This window comes from Varanus komodoensis, unplaced genomic scaffold (assembly GCF_004798865.1).
Source record: "Varanus komodoensis strain SLA01 unplaced genomic scaffold, ASM479886v1 scaffold11, whole genome shotgun sequence".
Classification (NCBI taxonomy): domain Eukaryota; kingdom Metazoa; phylum Chordata; class Lepidosauria; order Squamata; family Varanidae; genus Varanus; species Varanus komodoensis.
Genome location: NW_025335317.1, coordinates 22,339,101 through 22,363,762, shown reverse-complemented (window position 1 = coordinate 22,363,762; position 24,662 = coordinate 22,339,101). Strand labels below are relative to the sequence as shown.

The 24,662-nt window shown below is 39.2% G+C and overlaps 1 protein-coding gene across 1 annotated transcript in view; it reads right to left on the bottom strand.

Moving 5' to 3' along the window:
- The window catches only part of PCDH15 (protocadherin related 15), a 405,567-nt gene that overhangs the window by 78,959 nt on the left and 301,946 nt on the right, over positions 1-24,662 (bottom strand). The window contains exons 23-26 of the mRNA XM_044420577.1: positions 15,437-15,577; positions 12,534-12,646; positions 4,089-4,198; positions 2,549-2,689 (exon numbers count right to left, since the gene is read on the bottom strand). Of these exons, the coding sequence (XP_044276512.1) occupies positions 2,549-2,689; positions 4,089-4,198; positions 12,534-12,646; positions 15,437-15,577 (505 nt within the window). The remainder of the gene's footprint in view (positions 1-2,548; positions 2,690-4,088; positions 4,199-12,533; positions 12,647-15,436; positions 15,578-24,662) is intronic.

Sequence of the window (24,662 nt, the reverse complement as noted above, 5' to 3'; positions counted from 1 at the left end):
ACACTTGCAGAACAAGTTACTTGCAATCCAAGGTTTTAGGGTATATAAAATAGCCAGATGGAGAAGAACACAAAACAGATTTCTTGACTGTACAAAAATATCTTTACAAAAGTAAAAATGTGATCCTTGTCTTTCTACATAAAAAAGAGTAAGCCCACATAAAAAATTAATTTGGAAGACCAATTCCTTGTTTAATTAATTGGGCTGAATAGTTACATGCTTTAGTTAATTGGGATGAAGCATGAAATTTCTCATAAATTCAGATGCCATTATATTAAATCAAGTTACCAATTTGTAACTTATGATTATTGAAAACTTCAAAAAAGCTTCCATCCTTTCATCGAATGGACACACTCTTTCATAAAGTGTGCGTGTGTGTGTATAATGCACCACTGTACTATTGATTTAAAGCTTCCTGTTTTCAGAGCAATTCTAACACTCACCTCCCAAAGGGCACCTTAAGGGATTGAGATGGAACAGAAGAGCTCCTCTGCCAGCAGAAAGAAGCTCCACTGGTGGGGCAGCCTCTCTTGCCTGCAGACCTCTAGTACACTCATGGAAAGACCTGCAGTTGTAAGAGAACCACCAGCAGGGTTTATCAGCTGGTAGGGGCCAAGTGCTGGCTTAGGTTGTAGTGAGGAAGCCTGGTCTTACGCTCTGTGACTTCAAGTCCTTGCTCCACTGTCAAGCCCCTACGTGAGCCCATAACCTACAGAGCGTGGAGCTGGTGTAGATATTTTCCCTTCCATTCATTGAAGGGAGGGGAGGAATTACAAGAGACTGAAACAAAACACAAACAAAAAAGTATGCGGAATCACTGGGAAACACAAGCCAGTAAAGAAATTCCCCCAAGCAATGCCTGAAATCAGGCATCTGCCACTGACCCCCCAAACACTCACATATTTAGAATTGCCTTGTTTAATTACAATTCTGTTGCATTGGTTTCTGCTGTTAAAAAGGTTTAAAAATCCCAGCTCAGACTTTTTCATTTTCTTGACATTGTGTGCAAGTCAGTATTAGAGAACTTAATAACTTGTTAAAATTTGTGTGTTCTTATTTATCACCCTGACTTTGGAATCAGCTCCCCAAAGAAGTTTGCCTGACACCTTCTTTATATTTTTTCTGTGCCAGACAAAACCCTTTTTATTTACCCAATATTTTGATTAAGGTAATTTGAACGAGTTTTTAAAATTATTTTTGTTATATGCTGTGTTACTGCACCTTTTCAATGTTGTTCTGCTGTTTAAGAACTGTGTGGTTGTGTGCTTTTATTGCTGGTTTTTCTGTGAGGCATCTTTACTGTTGTGAAATGTTTGTTCATGTTCTTATGCTTTTATTGTATATTGTTATTATTATAAAATTTTGTAACTTGCCCAGCAAGCCATTTTGCCAAATGGGCAGGATAAAAATCTAATAAATAAGCAAATAAGTAAATAAGTAAAAAAAATGAAGGCTAAAATAAATGTATTTACTTTGGCAATATATTGTACTGTAAAGGATTTTCCACAAGAGAAAAGATGATATAATTGTTAATTTGTTATTTGTTTTTCAGCGCCAGGCGAAGACCTTTTTGTTCAAATGTCATTTTAATTGTTAATAGTATTTATTCATTTTATTCTTTGGCCAGGGCGAAATTTATATTGTTAATTTATATTATTCTATGGAAGTTTATTTATGGATGTGAGCTGCCCCGAGGGTTCAGCAACTGGGGCAACGTAGCAGTCTCCTAAATAAATAAATAAAAATAAATGAATAAATGTAACCATGGTTCAGACTTCAAATATGCAAGTGCTTACAGTTTTATCGGTGTCGTGCTACAAGCGATCCCTGCAGAACAAGGCAGGAGGCAGACTTGATGACATGATATGATGGTGGAAGGAGTTTAAGCATCACTGAACACTGGCAAATCACTACTGAAAGCATTCCAGAGTCATCAGGAAAACTGGACAGGGTTGAAGTGTTAGGCAGCCCAGGAGCCAATCTAGCTCTTGCAAGCAGCTTGCCATCTCATTGGCTGTTACGGCATGAAGGCAGCAGCACTGGGCTCTTACATTTTGCAAGCACACATGGCATTTGGGAGAGGGTAAGCAGCATGAACCACTCCAGAAACATGGACATGTATTAAAAAATGAAACAGCCTTACCATATCTGAAACCGCTAGTATCCATCGCATTCAAGAGTATAAACGGCAGGTATATTCCAAGCTGACAGCCTGCCAAGAACTCATAAGGTAACACTACCAGAAATGACCACTAGAGGAACCCTGCAGACTTGCCTGAAATGAATGTTTCCAGGACAGGGCAGGTCTATGGAGCTTCCTTTTGTGAACCCTGATTACTTGTGTCCTGAAAATGTTAATTCCAGCTCATTTTCAGCTGCTCTAAGTAAGTGTAAGCTTCTGATCATGCAAGTGATCACAGGTTTGGAATGTGTTCCAAGGGTATAACAAAGTTACAGGTGAAGTTTTAAAGTAGCTGGAAAGGGATAGACTGTTTGGGTAGAAACTCAAATACATGCATAAATAAGAAATGTCACGAACATAACTTACTTTTGGATGGCACAGGTAAATTTGAGCGGACCACTTGCAATGAATCGGCTTGTACACGAAGTAAATAGTTTTTCAGAGTTTCATAATCCAGAGATTTTTTGATGGAGATAACACCCGTTCTATTATTAATGGCAAACACACCTGGAATGCAGCAATGCCAGCAGCAGTAGTAATAGCAGTAATAACAGCAACAACAATATCATAATAATTGCTAATGATGTAAAACTTCCTGAAACATTAGGACGGGATAGGAAGTTTCAGTCAAAATCAAAAGGTTCCTGAATCAAGTGAAAGGCTTTGAATCCAAAGATTTGTCTGCTTCCTTCTTCTACCTAGAATTAAAGAATATCCCTCACTTCTCTATCACTTGCTGACAGAAAAGACTTTCTAAGTGGTAATACTGGCTATCAGTGAAATAGTACTGTATTGTTTGGTTGAGAAAGTCTGCATGTTAGCAGCTTCCCCTTTGGAGGTTGCCTCCCTCAGGCTAAGCCCTGAGGTTACATAGGGATGCAGCCACAAGTGAATACACTCTCTGGAGGCAGCTTGAAGAACTTCAGGACCTGAGACCAAAGCTTGGTTTCACTAATTCCCAGGGGGTTCCTGTGAAGAAAAGCTCCTCCTTTGGGGGTGGAGGAACTGTGGTGGTGTAGGCTGGAGTTGGCTGTAGGAGATCTGCCCTCAGTTGTCCGAGGCTGGAAGGTAGAAGGGGTGACCTAAGGCAGTTGGATGGTCTCCAGTTTCAAGAGGCAACCTGTTGCAAGCTGGTGAGCTTTTCACCCCTGTCCTGTGGGAGACTTTTAGTTCAGTACAGTACAGGATAGACTCAGGCAATACTAAACGAATGCATGTTTGTTCTAAAGTCTCTGTGTCTTGAAAGGATCTTGAAAGGGGGAGAGGAAAGAACACTTTCAATGGTATCATTTTTGCAGTGCAATTTGCTCCCCTCTTGCTATTGGCCCCATTAATTAAAAGTATCAGAGTACACAGCAGATATGGAAGAAAAACTGCACAAGAGAACTGTTAAGGCCTCCATCTCCCATTAGTGACATCTTGATCCAGCTTAGGGTCCCACAAAATTGCTTTTAAAAGAGATTTAAGGAAATGAAAGAACTGGTTGTGGATTTTCAACATCATGTCTAGGGGGCATCCGAATTTGTGTAGTGCCCTGGACTTGGGACTTGGCCTGCCTTCTTTCTCAGAGCCTGTGTTTTGTAAAATAGTGCTGGATAGGCAGCAACCATGGGCATATTGACACAGTACACGTTTAATTAGTTTTAACAGTTTAATCCAGTTGAATGAGGGAATGAGACCTCCCCAGCTAGCAGTGCAGAAGCACAACTCTCCAGGGAAGCTTTTCTTTAAAAAATCCACAATGCAAGCAGAAAATACAGTGAGATTAGTGCTGAAAATAAATCATACTAGAAATCCAGTCCTTTGCAAACGGGGGTAACAAATTCTTTTGTTTCTTTGGGGCATTTCTTCTCTCATTTAAAAGAACACTTTATTCATTTGTCATGGAGGACAGCTTGAGACTTACCGTCTTCATTTCCTGAAACAATGGAATAGACAATAGTCTGATTCAAGGCAGCAGCAGTTACAGCAACAACCTGAGTTCCTTTGGGTGCACCTTCACTCACAGGAGGGGGCCTACAGAATTGGACAAAAGAGATTGTTCTTTTTCAAAGTCACGTTCTCATTACTCTGCTGATTTACTCAATATATACAAGATTTTCTGTTTCTCTAAGAGACTAAAGAAGAAACAGCAAGTTATGTGCGCCTAGGGTCACGTAATTCCAGTGCTTGGCTGACAGGGGAAAAGGGACAATTAAGGATACAAAACAAAGCAATAACATTGGCTTGATTCAAACATTAGGCATTAGAGTCAGATTTACACTGGATCAAATGCACTGATGGAAATAGACTTCTCCAGATCCTCCTTCTCCTAACACTCCCCTGAAGATGCTGCACACAGTCAGGGGCCATGATGAACTGGCACAAGAGGAGGGGCATTCCCAACCATTGGATCAGGGAGCTATCTGTGAGCCGAGTCTTTCCTACTATGGAAGCCACATCCTGAATCAAATCACAGGTAAATGGCATGATTGCTGCCTAATTCGTGGCTGCTTGAACAGGGCTGCAAGTGAGGATGTAAAGACTTGTATCCCTTTCCCACTTGGATTCTCCTGGTTGCCTGGGAAGGGGATTAAGCTATATAAATGGGCTGAAATAAATTGTAGTGGGTGGCAATGGTATCACTGATGCAATGCCTCAGTCAGGTCTAAGATGAGCCCTGTCCTTAGGAAGTTGTGGGAGGGAAGGGCCTTTAGCCTATTCACCACCCAGATCCCTGTTTATCCATCATTCCTAGCAACAGGTAGGCAAGTGGGAACGGCTGCATCAGGATTCCATGCTAACAATGATTTTGGTCCAGATAAAGGGCAGGGGAAGGTTAAAGTAACCTTCTAACCTCCCAGCTATCTCAGCACAACTTGGAGAGATGTGTAACAAAATGTGGTGGTACAGGGAAAAGCTTGTGTGCGAGAGAGTAATTGTGTATGCACGTATGTATAGAAACTTGTACATATCCCCCAACCCAGCACTAAGTATAGCCCACAGGGCCAAAAGTGTTTCCCATCTACATGTAAGAAACAGGGTCTCAGGTGAAGTTCTAAATCAGAAAAAAAGAGGAGGTTCTTTGTGGCAGACAGCTGCCTTCCACACAGAGGACTATTTTCAGATTTCAACAGGAGGGAGCTAGTAGTGCTAATTCCTTCCCGTCCTTTTTGCATGCAGACCCTACATGCTTTTAGAATGCCTGAAGGAGGGCTTTAGTTATCCGTGATTAAATATGCTACTTGGAAATGTCAAAACATGCAGTTCAGTTTTGCGCAATTGTCCATGGAGAACTGAGCAAAACATACGGACATTCTGATCTCGTTCCAGTTTCAGGGATCTTAGATCCAGTACCTGTGACTGCAGTGAAGTACTAGAGAATAAGGTTAAGATTTTAGGTTTAAATGCCATGTAAGTGATTAATGTGATTTGTAGATCTGACTTTATTTATAGCAAAACTGGTGGCCAAACTGAGGCTCGGGAGCTGCATGCACTCTGAGTTTATGTTGCAGCTCACGGCTTGCTGCTGCAGGGGCCCGTGGGCGCCCACTTGCCACTTGCTGCCTGGCCCCCACCGCCTGTGAGCAACCCACTCGTGGCTCCCAAATACCTGACATTCATCAAATGTGGCTCTTCCATTGAGCAAGTCTGGCCACCCATGATACATAGCAATATAGTACTAAAAAGTCATGATGACAGTGCATCATTTGTGTAACTGTAAGCAATGCACATTGGAAATAATTTGTTTTTATGAAAAAGAAAATTCTACCTTGTTGTTTTCAGGACCTATAGGCTAGAGTCTTTCAATGCCCTCTTTGTAAGATGAAAAGTTTGAACAATGAAAAACCTTGCTGTGTGTATGTGAGTGTTTAAAAACATTCTTTCCATCCTATGCCGCTTTTAGCTTTTTCTATTTTTAGTCACATCCCTGTAACTCCCATACTGACATTGTAGAATTGTATGGATTGAGAAATCAATATCAATTAGGATGCTGCTTTTGAGTTCAATGTGGGAGAATCTGAAGGAAGTGCATAGAGAAACACCCAAATTCTTGTTCTTTGTAACCTTATAAAAATTGTGCCTTATTGATTTCACTCCTTCAAGTTAACTAATGAAATCAGGTTCAAGGAACAATACATCAGTTCAATGTAAAAGTGTTGTTGGCCCCACAAGAAAATTTTTTGTTGAAGCATAAATGGATAAAAAGGATAAAAGGACTCATCAACTAATTTTGCCTCTGTTTGTCCTGTATATTCAAATGCTCTTCTTCCATCATTAAGCCTTAGGAGAGGCATTTTGGTCTTTTTGAATGAGAGGAAACACACTAATAAAAGCCATTACACCAGCACACAATCAATAGTTGGAGGAAAGGAGCATGGTCATCGTGGAAACTCTGTAGGGCCAGAGTGAGACCCCTGGCCAGGCTTCCTTTAAGACGATGGACACTTCTCATGTACAAATAGGTCCCACACGTAATGTTGGTGATGCTGCTGGCTCTACCCCTGATGTTCTTCAACCCCTTGGCCCCACACTTCAGCATCCTCACATTGAGAATGGATATCTGCAAGGATGAAGCATACTCTTTTTGATCTCCGTGCATATAGGGCTCCATGTAAGCTGGAATCCTGCATGTTCAGCATTCTGAGTTAGTCTTGGGCCAGTATTGTCCATTCTGATTCTTTTTAATATCTCAGGAGAAGGTATCCCCAAGTCCTGATAACAGCGATCTCTTTGACTCAGGAAGAGTAGAACCTGTGGGAACGATTGTGCCTCCAGATATCTTCTTTGATGCCTACAAGTCATCCTATCCCTTCCAATTTTAATTAAATTTATTATATGTCCTTCAGGGTGACCTATCCCAGATCTAACCAGGAACACTGATCTAGGGACCTCATGTGTGCGACACATGAACACTGCTGCGTCGTAAGTGAGCAAGGATTATATTTTTTATAATATAAAAATAACCACTGGGCCACTTTACCTTTTATTTTATATTAAATCCCAAGGAAGTTCATTAGGGATAGGAAGATTATGCATTTTCCAATTTGCAATTAATTTAGTTCCTATGCCACTTTGAAACATAAGTACTTCTTGGACTCTAGGATGGTAATGATTATCTAATATGTAATCATTATATATGTCCAACCACACTTGAAATATAGTGTTCAGTTCTGGTCACCATACCTGAAAAAGGACATTACTGAGTTAGAAAAAGTACATAGAAGGGCAATTAAAATGATCAAGGGGCTGTAGCAGCTCCTCTGTGAGGAGCAGCTACAAGTGGGACTGTTTGATTTAGAAAAAAAGGTGAATAATGGAAGACATGATAGGGATGTTTAAAATGATGAATAGTGTGGAGAAAGTGGAACCTAGTGGAACAACGGAACCTAGTGTCATCCCATGAGGCTGAATGGGAGGTTTAGGACAGATAAAAGGAAGTACTTCCTCACACAGTATATTCTTAAACTATGGAATTCATTGCCATAGGAAGTGGAGATGGCAACCAGTTTGGATGGCTTTAAAAGGGGATTGGACAGGTTCTTGAAAGTAGATTCAATCTGTAGCTACCAGCATTAAAGGCTATGTATACCTCCATCAACAGAAGTGGCATGTCTGCTTATCCCAGTTGCTGAGGAGCTTGGGCAGGAGGAGCTCTTGCACCCATCCTGCTTCAGGGATTGTGTGGGCCGCTGGTTTTCCACTGTGTGTATGGAGTGTTGGACTAGATGGACCTTTGGTCTGATCCAGCACAGCTTTTCTTATGTTCTTATCTCGCATGCACGTCCCGGTCTTTTTAATTAAATTTTTTATCTTCATAAAGACAAAAGAGAAAAACAAAGGGGAGGGAAAAGGAATCTCTCCTTTGGCCTTGCTGTTCTCAACTCCCCCCACCCCAGATACACACAGAATGTGGACATTAGAACTGGTTAAACTAGAAAAGCTGTTCATTTTAATCTAACATTTGTAAAAACGTTTCATGTGGATTTTAACATATTCTGTAAAGAAAATATCTGTTCAAATAATTAATAAATCCCCCTCTCCCCATAGATACATTTGAAGAATAAAGTTATGCTTATCTCCAAAGCTATGTTTATCTATATTCAAGTTTTCAGAAAAGCTTGGACATTATTGGCAAGCTGTAAGGACCCAAATAGCATTATTGGATAAAAAATCTTCGAATGTCAGATGACTACTTGAGCGTGTGGGAGTGCTGGGGAAAGAGTCTGAACTCCTGTGCATACTTTTAGCTTTTCTTCGTTGTACTCAACTGACAGATACAGAATCCCAAGTTTGGCACATTGCCACAATTTAATTTTCCTGAAAGTGGGATCCTGCATTTGGCGGTGGGTTCACGTCGCCTGCCGATCACAGATCCTGCACCATATTGGCAACACAAGAATGGTCCTCAGTGCTAAATCCATGTCTCACTCTACACCAGAGGGTGATATGATTCGGCTACACGGTTTAGGCAACATATTTTAATTTGCAGCTTTTCAACTTAGCATGCTTTTGTGCTTGCCTATGATGTGCCACCTCAATAAAATGTGTATTGCTTCCACAAGTTCAGTTTGATATTTTTTCCACTCTGCAATGTTATTTGCAAAGTATGTTCAATAGAAATGCATGCCTTTCACTATGCCCCTCCCCCTTTTTCTCATATTGGTTCACAACGTTTTGACCTTTCCAGTGGTATTTAACTCTTTTAAAAAAGACAAGGCAGGTTAGGTATTATTACCATGAACCACTGATATGGCCTATTATCCTTAAAGATAAATGTCAAACTCCTTTCGGATAGACTGTTATCAAGTGCTGTGCATCTTTGTATAATCTTTGCAATGATTTAAAATTAAAGCTAGAAGTTGTGTTTAATGTTATATTTCTGTCAGGGGTTCTTCAGAATCTAAGGAATCAGTGGACATACTGTAGCCTTTAAATAACTCTTCAAAGGACAAGCACAATGTCATAATTACAAAGGTAGATCAAATATGGATAGGTCATTCTCTTATCTGAAATAGTTGAAAAGGTGGGATATAATCCTAGATGGATAAATATAATGATGGATTAACTTATTTAACAAAGCACATTTATAAAGTATGTTTATTTGATTTGTTAAAACTGATCCCACTAGTGGATGTTTGCTATTGAAGATTTAATCAGCAATTCTTTCCTTTCTTTTGATAAGGGTAAGAGCTGGAGAAACTTTTCACTTCTTTATGAAGGTCAGAAGAAAGTCTTCCTTTACTGTAGCAGTTGATGCAGAATCTTGCTATGATTAGATGCCTCATGTCTTCTGTATTAAACTCCCTTAGGGAGGTGTCTTGAGATTCAGTTATTTGACTTTGAAAGAAGACAGAGTTAAAAAAAAATTCTCGTACAGAATCCTCTGAGGAAGAGTACTTTGATTTATTGTACCTTTTTGAGTATCTCAGAGGACAAGCTCCTGCTACATTTCTTAGGGAAAATGCTTTTGTTTGTGAGAGCAAAAGATGTTCTTGGGACTATACCTCAGGTGGGGGCCCACGTAGAGAATGAACAGAAAAGAGAAGCAAGAAAGTGGCTAGAAAGATACAGGATAGAATCCAAATAGCTCATCCCATTGGCAGAACAGTTTCTATCAACAGAACATAGAAGGAATTCTCCTGTACACTCAGAATCTGTTGTAGTGTTACGTAAGGACCTTCCAGAGAAAATTTTGGGAGGACAGAGGAGGCTGCCGTTGGCAGAGAGGAGAAAAATGCAACTCTAGTGGTGCTAAATTCCATTAACTAGATTTTCTAGAGCCTATAGAATTATACTGTTCTACGGGAGACCTGGGACAGCAAGACAAATATATATGAGCTGCTTTGGGGCATTGATATTGAGGCTATTAAAAGGAAATGCATACGTGGGCAAAACTGTGTTCTAGTGCCTGAGAACGATGCCCTTCTGAATTCTTAGATTTGGCTGCCGTAGAAGTTCCCAGCCATTAAGCCAGGGTTATTTTTATATTATTGGACATTATGTGAAGACAGATGTTGCATGTTATAAGAACAATCACAATAGGATTTTTCAGCTGAGGTTCAAACACAACCAAGCAATTTTGGTATACCCACAAGGCAAATGGCGAATTAGCAATTTCTTTGCTAGGCTCAAGAAGCTGGTTTAGCAATGTTTCCATTTATGCCAGGTTGCTCCTGGGTTTTAAAAAGTATAATTTAAAGAGACACATACATTTTCTTTAATAATTACCCTAAACTTCACTTCAAGAAAATGCAATTTAGCAGCATTTCAAAATAAGTTGCAAAACTATTCTGGGATCTGGGCAGCAAGAAGTTTTCAGGTGATATACCATGCACTGGTCAATATGTGCTCCCCACTTTTCTCTGTTTCATGTTGAAAGTTGCATAAACACACACAGAACTTGTATCACAAAATGCACATGAGCTGCAAGACAGCAGCAGGCAATAGTGAAATTCCTCTCCCAGAGAGTATATTTGCCTTCATTCAAAATGCCTTCTTATGTACAACTAATGTACAACTATGTACAGCTAATTTCAGTTGTGTTATGTACAACTAATTTCTCAGTAGCAGCCGTATATATTTTTTTCTTCTTCTTCCAATGGCATAAACCTTGGAAGGCTCGTCAGTGTAAGTGAATTCAAACATGCTTGTTCTAATCCATGCCATGCTGAACACCATGAACTTCTACACTTTCTCTGTGTGTGGGGAAACAGACAAAAAGCCAGTGCTACTTAGATTCCTGAAATGATTCTCAGGGTTTACCATGCTATTCCAAACCATTTGAAAGAGCCCACTATTTTCCTTTGCTTGATATAAAAAGCCTGAACACCTGTTAAATGTGTCCACAGGCAATACTTAATAGCTATTGATTGCACTTTTAGTTAGCAATTTATTGCCTACAGAAGCAGTCCACGGCCATTAACTATGACTTTCTAGTTGTGGAAGAGGACAAGATATGCGGTAATTAACAAAAATCCAAGGTACCTTTGAACTTTTACTTTTTTAAAAAAGAGGATAATTCATCACAAGACAGTGTCATTTCTTTTAAAAACCCCAGATATTTAATTTTCCACCGTAGGTTTAATTTCACATCTGGTATTCAGAATTTGGAAGGGTAGAAAGAGACAGGAGAACTTCTATTATCCTAATGCAGGGGGAAAAACCCTTCTCAGCTCCTTTAGCGACTTCATTTTATGCACGTACAGAGTCAACAGTCACAGGAGATGCTAACAACATGGCATTGTCAAATTTGCAGCCTTTTTCATGCAGCACAGAACATTATCCTTTTCAGTTAAAAAAAACACACATTCTATTTGCCAAATGTTGGGATTCTATGTAAACCTGGTAAAACCCATTATACTTTTGAGGGGGAACACAGTGTTGAAAAAGGCACTGAAATACCTTCCCACCATGCTAAAAATCCTGCTACACAAAATGTTATTTTTCTGTATCTATTCACAACTATGACTGTGGAATTCTTTTTTTTTTTAATTCTTCCTTAAGGTTTGATTCTTCTTAACTATTGAGATCTCACCCAATCTAGGATTATGTAACCAACACAGTAATTTCAGAAAACTAGATTGATTAGTCTGGATATCTTTGTTCATAATGCTCAGTGGCTTTGACAAGTGTCTTGAGTTCCACTGTTAGGTGCCACATAATTTAATTCAGAATGTTTTTAAAAGGGTCACAATGCAGTTAGAAGACTACTATATCTACAAAATTGTGCCTCCACTAAGTAAAGAATGAGGGCAAGCAAAGCAGTCAGATTTACCATATTGTATTTTTTCTGTACAGTTTCTATTCATTTGATTCCTAGATTACATATATGCATGTAATTATGTAAATACTTATATTTATGTATATGCTTAACAAAGAATTTATCATCTCTAACTGCTACACTTGCTCCAAGAATACTGCTATATTACTTTCCTCAGAGAGCACATAATATTATCTATATATTTATTTCATTTTAAAGTACTTATTCATTGGCTTTCAGAGATTTACCTTACTAAGAGCCTGGTTAGATATGGTGTAACAGCCACCGTAGCAAGTATGTAGAATACTTCGCAAAACACAAAGTCAGTTGCACGTTCAGCAGAAAACAGCTTTGAGAAAGGTCTGCATAGAAGTGATTTGGTTCATATTAACAGGAAGTTCCAAAGTGCTAAGGCCACCAATAAGAAGACCAAACCTAAAACTGATGGGCATTTGACAAAGATTCCTGACAGGGAGGTGAAAGCACTTCCACAAATAACTTAGTCTCGATTTGTCCATTGCAAAAAGAAAACAAAGCAAAACATAACCACAGATACCACTTCCAGTTTTGAAAAGAACTGTTAATGATAGAAATGGACACACACTATACCTGTATTCGTCCTGGGTAAACCGTGGAATTACGGAAGGTTGCAATACTGAAATTTCTACAGTAGTGGTGTTGAATTTCACAGGGTCACCATCATCATAGGCAATGATCACGAGCTATTAAGCACACAAACACATTGACTGAATGTGTAATTATGCATTAATCTCAGCTCTGCATACAGCCTTGTTATGTTTTCTGTAATCTTAAAGATTTTCCATTTTATTTAAAAGCAAATATATGACAAAAGCTGGGTAACAAATCTTGAGAAAGCCAAGCCTTTCTTCTTCTTCTTCTTTGCATATCTGGCATGAAATCTGTATGCAAAAAGGCAATCCTAACAGAACATTTTTTCTATATAATAATCCCAAATTTGAACAAAAGATTAAATACATTATGTACAGAAAAGAAAAGGAAGAACAGTGGTGGAAATCTCATGTAGGGCTGTGCAGACATTCCCGAGATGCTTCACTAGTTATATTGAAAGTCTCTTTAGTAGTCTCAAAATTCTTCATACGTTTCACCCAAGAATGAACTTCTGAGACCATTTAACTTCAGGTGAAACTAAATGATAGCCTGGACAGCAATAATTACAGGAACCTTTTCCTTTCCTTTCCTTTCCTTTCCTTTCCTTTCCTTTCCTTTCCTTTCCTTTTTTTGTTGTTGTTGTTTTTTTTGTTGAGGCAAGGTGAAAAACAACCTGCTCATATGTTTCCATACAGAGACTCCAGTATCCAAAGATGACTACTCTTCCCAAACCACATGTGTACTTCATTTTGTACACAGCACATCCCATTCATTAGATGAAGATCCCATTCATTCATTCCTAGACACACTCTGTCTAGGAAATCTCTAATTTCAGCATTACTGTATTGCACAGTTAGTTGTTTTCTTTCACCATCCTCTTGACAAAGCATTCACTGCTATACTGAGTCCATTCTTAACATAATTATTTGAATAATTAAATAAGGAGATCATGGCTACTGGAAGAGGCATCCGTTGAGAGCAGTTACTTTCACAGACCAACGGAACTGAGGTGTGGGGGGATCACCTTTGTGCTCTCTGAAAATCTGTTCTACAATATTCAGATTTCTACTGAAAATTGGGTGCAGGAGAAGCAGAGAAGAACTGGAATCAGCAAAGGTTACTGCCTCCCTTTCACATGAACAAGAGGTGTCCTTTCATTCATAAAAAGCTTAGTTACTGTCCAAACCTATTGCACTGGCATCACTGTGTTCCTAAAGTGGACTTCCAGTGCGTTTTATGCAAGTTACCAAATAGATAGAAAAAACAGATTAATATTAGCACCAACACCCAAAATCTAATTATAGAACCAATATACAGTGCAGTCCTGTGCATACTGAGGAGTCACACTGTCTTTAATAGGGTTTATTTAATTTATTTATTTAAAGCATTTTTATGCCTCCCACTCCCTAGTAAGTATGTTTAGAGTTGACGCTTACATCACTGAAAAGAATGATGTAAGTTACCAATGGTTCGAGGAAAATACTGTATTACGTGGATTATTCATGGCAATGCTTGCCTGTAGCAGAGATATCAAAATATTTAAAAGTCATAAGGCCACATTCCTTCTACTTATTAAGAATAAATAGTTTTCATTTCTGTTACAGTTTAACAAACACATATAAGCAAATAAACAAGTAAATCATGGCTTATGGTTATATAAACAGATGGTGTTTTCCAAGAAGACAGATGAATAAGTAGTCAGAATCATTGAGAGATGCCTTTTTTATTTTTTTAGTTGTGTGACATATTTTTCAATTTAACCCCTCTCCCACTGCATTTAAAGGGAACAATTTTGAAGATAAGAAAAAGTAATGATCAAAACAGAAATGCACTTTTTCTTTTCCAAAAAAGGAACTGAGACAATTCCCATCCCCCAAATTGAGCTGAATTTGATTTTCTGTTAATAATTGTAATCTGAGCTTTTAAAGCTACTGTGTCATCTGCAAAACTGCAGAAAAACAGAAGCTAAATTGGAAAAATTAATTAACACAGTAGATCTCTTCAGCAAACAACTGCCAACGCAACACAAGAGATTGGTAGAAGGAAAAAGGAGAAAGATCTGTTGGTTCCCTTTCCCAATTTTATACACCCTTTTTCAGAACCGATCACATGGATTGCATTGGAGCTTCCTTCAAACTCATCAGTCTGAGGCCGATTTCTATTTGCACACAACATCCATGAAAAAGATGGGTCTTGCTCATGTGTTCCCAGGGAAAACGTAGCGCATAGCTTTCCAACCCACACCTTTGCAAGGACAGCATTTTACAGAACTACTTTGATGGTGTGGGTAGCGGAGCTGAAGTTGCCTCGTGCTGACTAAGCTCAGTTTTATGACCTGCTGTACTGAAAAACAGACCCAGGGTTGGGGAACAAAATTGCTTCACTTCACCACATGCAGTGGTGATAAGAACAATATTAGAATAATTACTCCTGCTGAAAGAAAGCAGGTCCTGGTATAGAACAACCTCAGGTAAACCGCTGAGAGTTTATGATGGAAGGGATGCAACAAATAAATAAATTATCCTGTTCGTAACACATGACAGGAATTGAATTAGGAGCTGTAATTGAGCTGCAGGCTATTCATTTACTGCTGTACCGGGGGAAGCCCCACTGCTCAGTGGTCCATTTTTCCCTTCCAAAACACATGGTTCGTGTTTTCATACAGAAGTAGGGCTTCCAGAACATGCTTATGCTCAATAAGTTGTGAATTGATATGTTTCTTTCTTGCTCTCTATTTTCCATTAACACAGTCACACAGTAAGAAACTAACCAGTAGAACAACTCAGTGGAAACTGGACAGCTTTACAAAATAAAGCGCGCTTACTGGAATGGTAGCTTCCATTATGGTCAATGGGGTTTCTTTACTATTTCTGTACTATTACCTTAAATAGTGTACTAGGCTCCTCATTAAGGTTCACTCGAGTTACTACTCTTCCAGAATCTTCTTCAACATCGAAGATACTTGCACTGTAGGGAAACTGGACAACATCTACTTTATACCTTACTCGACTTGCTGGTGTCCCCTAAACAAACAAACAAACGATTTTTATTGCACGTAGCATGACTTGGAAAAGAAGACTGAATTACTGCAATATATCCCCACATTATTCTGCTGGGAAGTTTTAAAAAATCAAGTCAAATCAAATCAAATCAAATCAAATCAAATCAAATCAAATCATACACTTGATGGTCATTTCCATGCATATATGTGCCACAAAACATTTTAAAGATCTGACACACAGTTTACACATCCATAAAACATACACATTTATATGACAAATTGCCATGTATCCATAGATCTGTAAACATAAGAAAAGTTGACAGTTCAAGTTTTAGAAGCTAAAATCAATTTTTGCCAGCTCTCCAGAAGGCAAGAGAGGACTGGATACTTTCCCCGACCATGTGTGATTATGCTCTATGAGGTGCTTACTTCCCTGGTCATAAGCCATAAGCCAAAGGTGCATGTAAGCCTACTCATAGGCCCATGAAAAAGAGGCTCTTCCTCTTTTTCAGGACCTTGTATTGCATTCTAAGGAGATTCTTGACACACATACAAGCCTAGCACACACAAACACCCCACCCCTTGCAACCCCACAAAGAAGCCCTTTTATGAGTGGTTTTATGCTTCCACACTGACTATGCAAATACCTTGCCTCATTTCTGCAATTTTATTGTGGAAGAGGAAATCTTTAAAAAAAAAAAAAAAATCTCAGATACATGGTACAGCCCCTATGGAGAAAGTATGGCATTTCTGTATTTGCGTTTTTGCCATCCGTTATCAGCCAGACACTCTTTTCCCATGAAGAAATTTATCAATCTACTTACTGATGGTTATTAAAGGGCAAGCATTATTGAATATGTGATCAATAATAACAAAACTATTTTATATCTTCATAATAAATACAGTGTAAAGATACCGATCATTTTAATGAATATGTCAGTGAAAAGTGGTATTTGATGCTTTATTAAGAAAGATGTAGCCATTTAAATGGAACAAGTCTGCATTTAGATAATAAAAGATCATTTGCTTCTTTTGTAACTGATAGTGGGTTTTAGAGTTGAATTATAAAGGGCATGACCAATACCCCCACTTCTCATCAACAAATTCACTGAAATGCAAGTATTATTTCTGCCTAAACATTAGTTTACACCCTAGCACAGAATGGGGAGATACTGGCTGTGTACACATTCCATCCATGAATTGAAATGGTTATATATTTGTTTGGTTATTTGTAAATTGTTTATTAAGAACTTACTGGTCACTGACCATAATAAATAGTTGAAATTGTTGAATGGTTACATATTTTTAGTAAGACAAAACTGAGATGGGATGATGACCAATATACAGTGATTTTACTTTACACACAGTCTCTTATCTAATAAGAAAGACAGGTTTGTAGAAGGAAAAGAGCCAAGTAGGCAGTATTCTGGAAAATGGCTTTAACTCAAAACCATACAGAAATATTGTGTGTGTGTAAAAGGGAAAATACATTTATGCAAGGGAAAAAAGGTAGGGGAAAGCTAAATGGTTTACCTGCCAACATTTTCTTGAGAAAATTTAGAATAACAGATGGAAAAAAGTTCAAGGGTGGGATGGAGACAGAATGGGGGTCATATAGGATGAATATAAATCAGTGTAGTTTGAAAAATGTGATGTTTCCTTTTGTGACTTGACAGACAATTCTGAGATAGACGTCTGAAAGCACAGTCTTGGGACACTAGTGGAGTTCAGAACCCCAACTCTGACCTTAGAAACTTGATCTAAGGTCAGAGCTGGGACTCCAGGGTTGGATCTGGGACCTCTAGGTCGGAACACCCTTGCAAACAAAATGGAAATAAAAGCACCAGCTGTTGCTTCAAAGTTACAAGAGTGGAGCATTGTGGGTATTCCAGGAGCAGGGAGCAGAGGAAATGCACACCACCAGTATATGTTGGATCCAGGTGGTGCCTCAGCCTCTTCTCCTTGTGTTCAGGAACAAAACTGTTAGATGGTATTTTGCAGGGCAGGAAAACCACCACAAGAGTAGTTAGGAAATTTACAGGGTTCGTGCTCCCCTCATGCAGTGGCAGGGGGTAGGGTTGGGATGCACACACTTGGGAAAGTACAAGTATGATCCTGAAAGGAGGCTCTGGCATTCAACTGAATGTGATCTTTTCCCTATGCGTGTGCATACAGTGAGACAGCTCAATGAATGGCCATGATTCCCTGAAGCCAAATTATCTTGCAGATCCAGAAGAGAAAGAGGTGGAAGTGGGCAAAGCAGTTCTTTGTCCTTCCAAAATTATCGCATTGACCTTGCAGGTCTCTAGCCAGTATTCTCCATCAGATACATAGCAACCAAAAGAGGCTTATAGAAAATAGGTCTGAACCACTTTTTGCAGGTTTGAGCAGACTCAGCCAGGGATATAATTGAGAATCTATAGGGAGGGGTCCTCAAACTTTTTAAATGAGGCCAGTTGAAAGGTGTTGGCAATGGGCACGGGCTGCCAAGATGGTGTGGGCCAGGCCGGGGCGGGGGGCAAGTGAGCACACACGTGGCGAGGCGCCACCCTGCTCGAAGTAGATCGTTTTTTCCGATCGAGTCCAAAACGATCTCCTTGCAAGCAAGCCACCACTGGGCGCACGTACTGCACGGTGGAAGCTTGCTCGCAAGGAGATCCTTTTGTCCGAGAAAGTCTAAAATAATCTCCGCACAAACAAGCCCCCGCCTTGCCACGCATGTGCGGTGAGTCCAAAACCTCTATGGTGGGCTGGATAAATGGGCATGGCGGGCCAGATCCGGCCTGCGTGCCATAGTTTGAGGACCCATGCTATAGGGTATAGCATTTTAAAGCAGGCATGTTTTGGCTATCTATTGGGGAACTCAAGGGGCACCTGTGCCACAATCCTCTTCCTCCCCCTCTCCCCCAATAACAGCAAGGTATGATGCACCAAAATTCAGGATACTATCTATTACTGAAACAGGCAATCTTCAGATTCGTGCCAACATAAGGAATTCCAATGAGATTAGAATGCACAAAGATGATTATACTCTTAATGTCAGAAGGAACGCTGATTTAATAGTGTTTTTTCAAAGTATAATTACTGAGAAATTACTCAAATACAGATAATTTGGTTTGGAAAAGCGAAAATTGCATTCTGTTCCGATGAATAAAACCTACAATTATCATTAAACATCTGCACAATACGTAATTTGTTACTGAATTTATAAAGCCAGCAGAAAATCATTATTCCTGATAAAGTTACTTTTGCTCCATCACTTTAAAAATAACATTGGGATATTATACTTACTGGAAACATTGTAATTGATTGAGAAACATAACCAAAATATGATTTCATGTTGTGTATTTGTGTTCCTATGCCATTCATTATTGTTTTATATTGGCTTGTAATTCAATAAACTGACATGCTTTCAATGTGAACATGAAATACTTTAACTATTTTAGTGGTTTGGGTTTTACTTGCATATAGATAGAGGTGTTATAATCCTATGGTAATTATAACTATGGTAAGACATAAGATAAGCAAATAATGGATATGTTTTAACATAGATAAGGCTATAGCTAGCTAACATGCAAACTAACATGTGACTTTGGAAAATGGCTAACAGTACTTAAATTCTTGAAACACAAAATCCTAGAGCAAAGTATCTGTGGAATATGTAGTGATGTGGCCATAATTCAGATGACTGAATTGCAAATAAAGAATCCACCACAAAAGCATAAGCCTTAACCTTTCCCTGGCCATACCTCCACTCTTATTTTTTATCAGACCTTCAAAAATAACAGCTAGAATTCCCATGATTTGCTCTCCCTTCCCCTCTGCTCAAGGAAGGCTCCATGGTGGTTGAGATTGGAGGCCAGTTTCTGGAAGAACCTCAAGATTCTTAAGCCCTTCTTCTTGCTGAGCAAGTGCTGCTACAATGGTACTTCTGGGTGCCTTGAGTCCTGAGTGTTTTGAATAGATTTGGTGAATGGGTCTTACATTTTATCATGTATTTTCAATGTTTTAATTTTTGCAAAGCATCCCAAAATTCTGGCCACTGGATGGTATAGAACTGTAATAAATAATATCAACACCAATACTAGGCATGACACCCCACACTATTAAAAAAGTCAAATTCACATGAAGCAGTGGAAGTGCTAAATCATCAAACTGTAGTAATGGCTGGATGAGGAAAAATACATTGACGCACCAGTCCAGACAAAATAGAGGTACATAGATTTCACATGTTACACTCTGGTAAGATAGATCCATTCAGTTTTCAAGAGAAGACAGAGAGACAGGGGTGGCTAGAAGACTTCACAGTTTCAAAAATACCCAGTGAAGATTTTCAGAAATAAAACATGGAAAAGGAGGGAGACACTTCAGAACAGGGAGATAGTGATTGAGGGGGTGTTCCTTGACCATGTAAAGAGGCAACAGGCAAAAATGAGCAGACCAAATAGGAAGTGCTTGATGTGCCAGTCATCTAGCCCCTAAGCAGCAGGAATCACTTGAGGGGTGAGTCAGAATCTTTTCTGAAAGTTTGGATTCGGCTCTTCCCGTGGACAGATGCTTTCCCCTCATCTCCAAGGGAACCTTACCTTGATTGTATACTGTTTTGTAAGTTGTTAATTCCAATGGAATGATTGTGCTTCTAAGTTCTCAAAAAGTCTGCTGGAGAGGAAAAGGAAGAGGAAGAGTCCTGCTCACAACAGTACTATATTACTGTAATATTGTACTAGTGTAAGTACTAGTAATATTGTACTAGTGTAAGCCATCACTTGAACAAAATAGCTAGTGCTTACTATGGCAGTGGAAAACAAGTGGCAATTGCCACCAACATTTCCTAGCAAGCACTTGGTATATTGCATTATTGCTGGTTCATGAAAGTGAAATGCCCTTGAACTAGCCATAGGGAACAACTGGATAATACGTGCTAAGGGCATGAGGTTAATTGGGCCAAAGGCATGGGGTTCATCCTTGGTTTGCTCCCCTCTTGAAGAGACAAATTCACAGCTTGAAGGTGTTTCCTGAGATGTCTTTGTTGCCAGAAGCACAAGTTGTTTTGTGACAACAAAGAAACCACAAGAGAAAAAAGTAGCCAAGAGCAGCATCTCAATTAAAACGACACTGGATTGATTCCCCATGGAATAGAAACTGGGGCTGGAAAGAGAAAAGGCATGAGAAGGAATCATAAAGGCCAGGAGGCTAGAAGGCAGACAGAACATCTGAAGAAGATCTTTTAACACAATTGTTAAAAATCAGAGATGAAGAAAGAAACCACAGTCTAAAAGAGAAACGAAACTGGGCCCTGCTGAATAACTCCACCTCTTGAACTTTACCTATAGCCTAGGAGATAAACTTGAACTTTACCTTTACTGTATCCTTGTCCTCTTTGAAATTGCTCTGATCAATATAGTACAAAGAAAGTAGCATTTCAACAGTGGCAACACGAATGCATAAATAAAAGAGCCATGAGGCTCCTTAACATTTCATCTCTCAGCTTATTTACTTATAAATAAAGCAAGAACATTATGCATGCTCTTGTTGATTGTCCTAATAGCTCAATTTCTGCCCCCTGCTAATAGACTGCTATTGAATAACTATTCTCAAGCTTTTGATCAGATTGGCTATGATTACTTGGTGTCCTTCAATGGCATCATGCCACTTCACTAAACATGAGTTGTCTGCAATAAATAAGCACAAGAAATCGGTTTTTCTTTTAAGACAATAAAAGATGCCAATTTGAGTAGGATGGAATTTATTTTGAAGGGAGCTAAATAAGAGACAAGCACAGTAATAATGGGCAAGTCCACTTATCTTCAAACTGATGAGGCAAATGTCAACTCAAGGAGTTCTGCCAAGAAGAAGTTACTAAACAGCACATGATGGTTTCTTCCAAAATCTGTTTTAGATTCATCAGTGGAATGCTGAATGTGTCAATAAACCTCTGTTGAAAGTGTGGATTTGATGGCAAAGGGGAAAACGGACCTTATTCTGCCTTGTGTCTTCTTCTTCCTCTTCTTTTGCTGCTGCAGAAGTAGCATTGTGGCCACTGTACTTATACGTACAGTAAATGCTAGTTGAGATAAATCCCTTAAGTATCATAATACACATACTAAGCATTAAGTGCAGATAATACAGGGCACTTCTACAGGAAGATTGTTGCAACAGGATAATCTACCATTTGTCTATGGATTAGATCACAGGAAATGTCCAGGAAAAGAAAAAACCATCCTAACAAACTCCAGAGCATCCATCTCTTTAAAAAAGGAAGGGATATAATCTCTCTCTGCTGGTAGAGCATCATACAGAGAAAGAAGAGGGGAGACACTTCTGTATCCTCCTGCAAAGTTTTGAATCATGGGTATTTATTCAAGATAACCCACAATTGATTATTATAAATCATTAGAAATAACCATATATTTAATTGTCAATAAATCCAAGGGTTGGCCTATTAAACCAATTCAAGAATCTTTCCTCACCTTAAATCTATCTGGGCAGAATTCAACAAGAAAAACCCAGACATGGCCAGACCTACCAATTCTGTTCCTCAAATGGCATTAACTGGAATGGAGATGTACTGCTTCTTGGGACAACCTGAAATTAGCAGAAATGCTTGTTTCTGGAAGGCAGGTTGGCAGGAGTTGCAGAAGGAAGCTGCACTGATCTGACTTGTTACAGATCTAAGTGTACTGAATCTCCACTGCACAAGTAAATGGATGGGGCTGGCCATACATGGAACAAGGTAGTAATGGGCCCGTCATACAGGTGGACACTGTTGCATTGTGCTCTTTGCCCCATCTTCTGAAGTATGGAAAGGTCCCCATGATCACTGCTAGAGATCTAAAAAAATCAGTAATGTTGAAGTCATGGGAGTAGGTTTTGGAGGATTTTTTGCCTTGAAAACACAGAAATACTGTGTGTGTGCAGAAGGGAAAATTACAATACTTTCTTTTAGCTTTATTTACAGATCTAGTTGCTCTGTTATTTTAGGGACATAACATGTATCAAGTGTATGACTTTATTTGTTCATAAAGCTATCATTAAAATTAAAAACTCTCTAAAGAAAACTCAGTAAATAATTGTTGTCTGACCATAATTTTCATTTTAATACACCAAGTATTTTACCACCAAAGCAAGTTATGCATAATATATTTTAGGTTTCTCTTTTATGTATGAGCAAAGGAACCTTCAGCAAGTAATGCATGAAACATCGGATTCATCTCAGAGAAATTAGAACAAACAGGAAGAACTGGAGGCGGAGAAAATGATTTGCAGCATCTGCCCCTGTTTGGGAGGAATTTGTTGGGGTGAAGTTCAGAGAAATCTGTTCTGAAGAAACAGCTAAGAAATTCCTTAGCTGGGGGAGACTCACTTACCCATTAGGAATTACAACTGATTAAGGATCTTTATGCAGTTTCAACGCATTATTTGAACAGCAACGTTTTATTTCGATTAGTAAACAATTCCCCTAATAAACATTTCAGAAAGAAATGCTATAAGCTTCCAGATGAGATTCCCTGTCCATCCGCTTCTCCCAAGGACAATGCTGCAACCTTGGAACAAGAGGGAGAGGAAGAAAATAGGGCATGCTGGTGAGTGGAGAGGGGAGAGGAGAGAATGTGATTCTGCCTCAGTCCAGCCTCTCAGTTCCCATCGCTGCCCCCAGCAAGGTGAGTGAAATAGATAATCTCTTAGGCCTGCTCCTAGCTCAACTTGCACAGAAGACAGGGAGGATTCAAAATGTTCAGAAGTATTACATCTTACTGTAAAATTCTTCCAGTTGAATAATATGAAGAAACAATTTTGGGGGAAAGGCTGGACAGCAACATATGAATATTTTACTAACCTTTCTCAGGCACTCTTGTGTCAATCATATTATTTATCATTCTAAAAGGAAACATTTCATTTTCCAAAATTGTTCAGTTTGGGGTGGGGAAAATTCAGAAAGGATCCTTGAAAAAAATGGGAAAGTATTTCTTCTCCAGGTCTCTGGTCACTGTTCTGCATTAGCAGCATATCTAGAGATTGCAAGACTGCAGAGACTCTGCTGGCAGAAAGACAATAGATTCTTTGATGATTCTGTCGCAGTGTACAGTATCAACTACACTGAAGATAGTGCTTTGCTGTTTTTATTGTTGTAGAAGGAGATATAATTTTTACATGAGAACTGGTTAAATATTCAACAGGGCTTCATAGGAACCTGGGACAATGGAAAATCCCTAGAGGGGTTCCCCATATGTCATGCGCATTCTCTTGGGCTCAGAATTTCCAACTAAGCACTGATGGTTTGGTGGTATCCTAGCTTTTCTTCCATTCTGAAAAGTTGAAATGCCTTTCTTAATCATAGGCTCATAAAATGGTAGATTGGAAAGGGCCCAAGGGTCATCAGGTCTAACCCCCTGTTCAGTGTAAGACACCAAGTTAAACCAACCCTCTCTGATGGCTGCCCAGTTGCATCTTCAATGCCTCTAGTGTGGGGAAGCTCACAACCTCTGTAGGTAATTGGTTCCACTGTTGTATTACTCCAACAGTCAGGAAAATTTTCCTGATATCTAGCTGAAATCTGGCTTCCTGTAACTCAATCTCATTATTCCATGTCCTGCACTCCGGGATGATCGAGAAGAGATCCTGTCCTTCCTCTTTATGGCAACCTTTCAAGTGCTTGTAGCATGAGATCTTATCTCCCCACAGTCTTCTCTTCTTGAGGTTCAACATGCCCAGCTCCCTCAATTTCTTTTCATAAAGCTTTGATTTCAGTTCCTTGTTGCCATTCTCTGAACATTTTCCAAACTGACATTATCCTTTTAAACTATGGTGCCCACCACTGGACACAGTACTTCAGATGAGGCCTAATGAGGACCGAGTAAAGGGGAACTAGGACTTCAAATGATTTGGAAGTGATACTTGTATTAATGTAGCCTAACCTAGTATTTGGGGCTTTTGGAGCTCCAACACATTGTTGACTCATAATGCTTATCCTAAGGTTTGTTTAGTGACAGAAAGAAGTTTAAGCTAAAATATTCTGGTTCTTCTTTTTTGAGACAGTGGTGGTAGATTGACTGCACCTTTGCCTTCAGTTTCACCCACCACTGAATTGTGACCCCAAGAGATTCTCT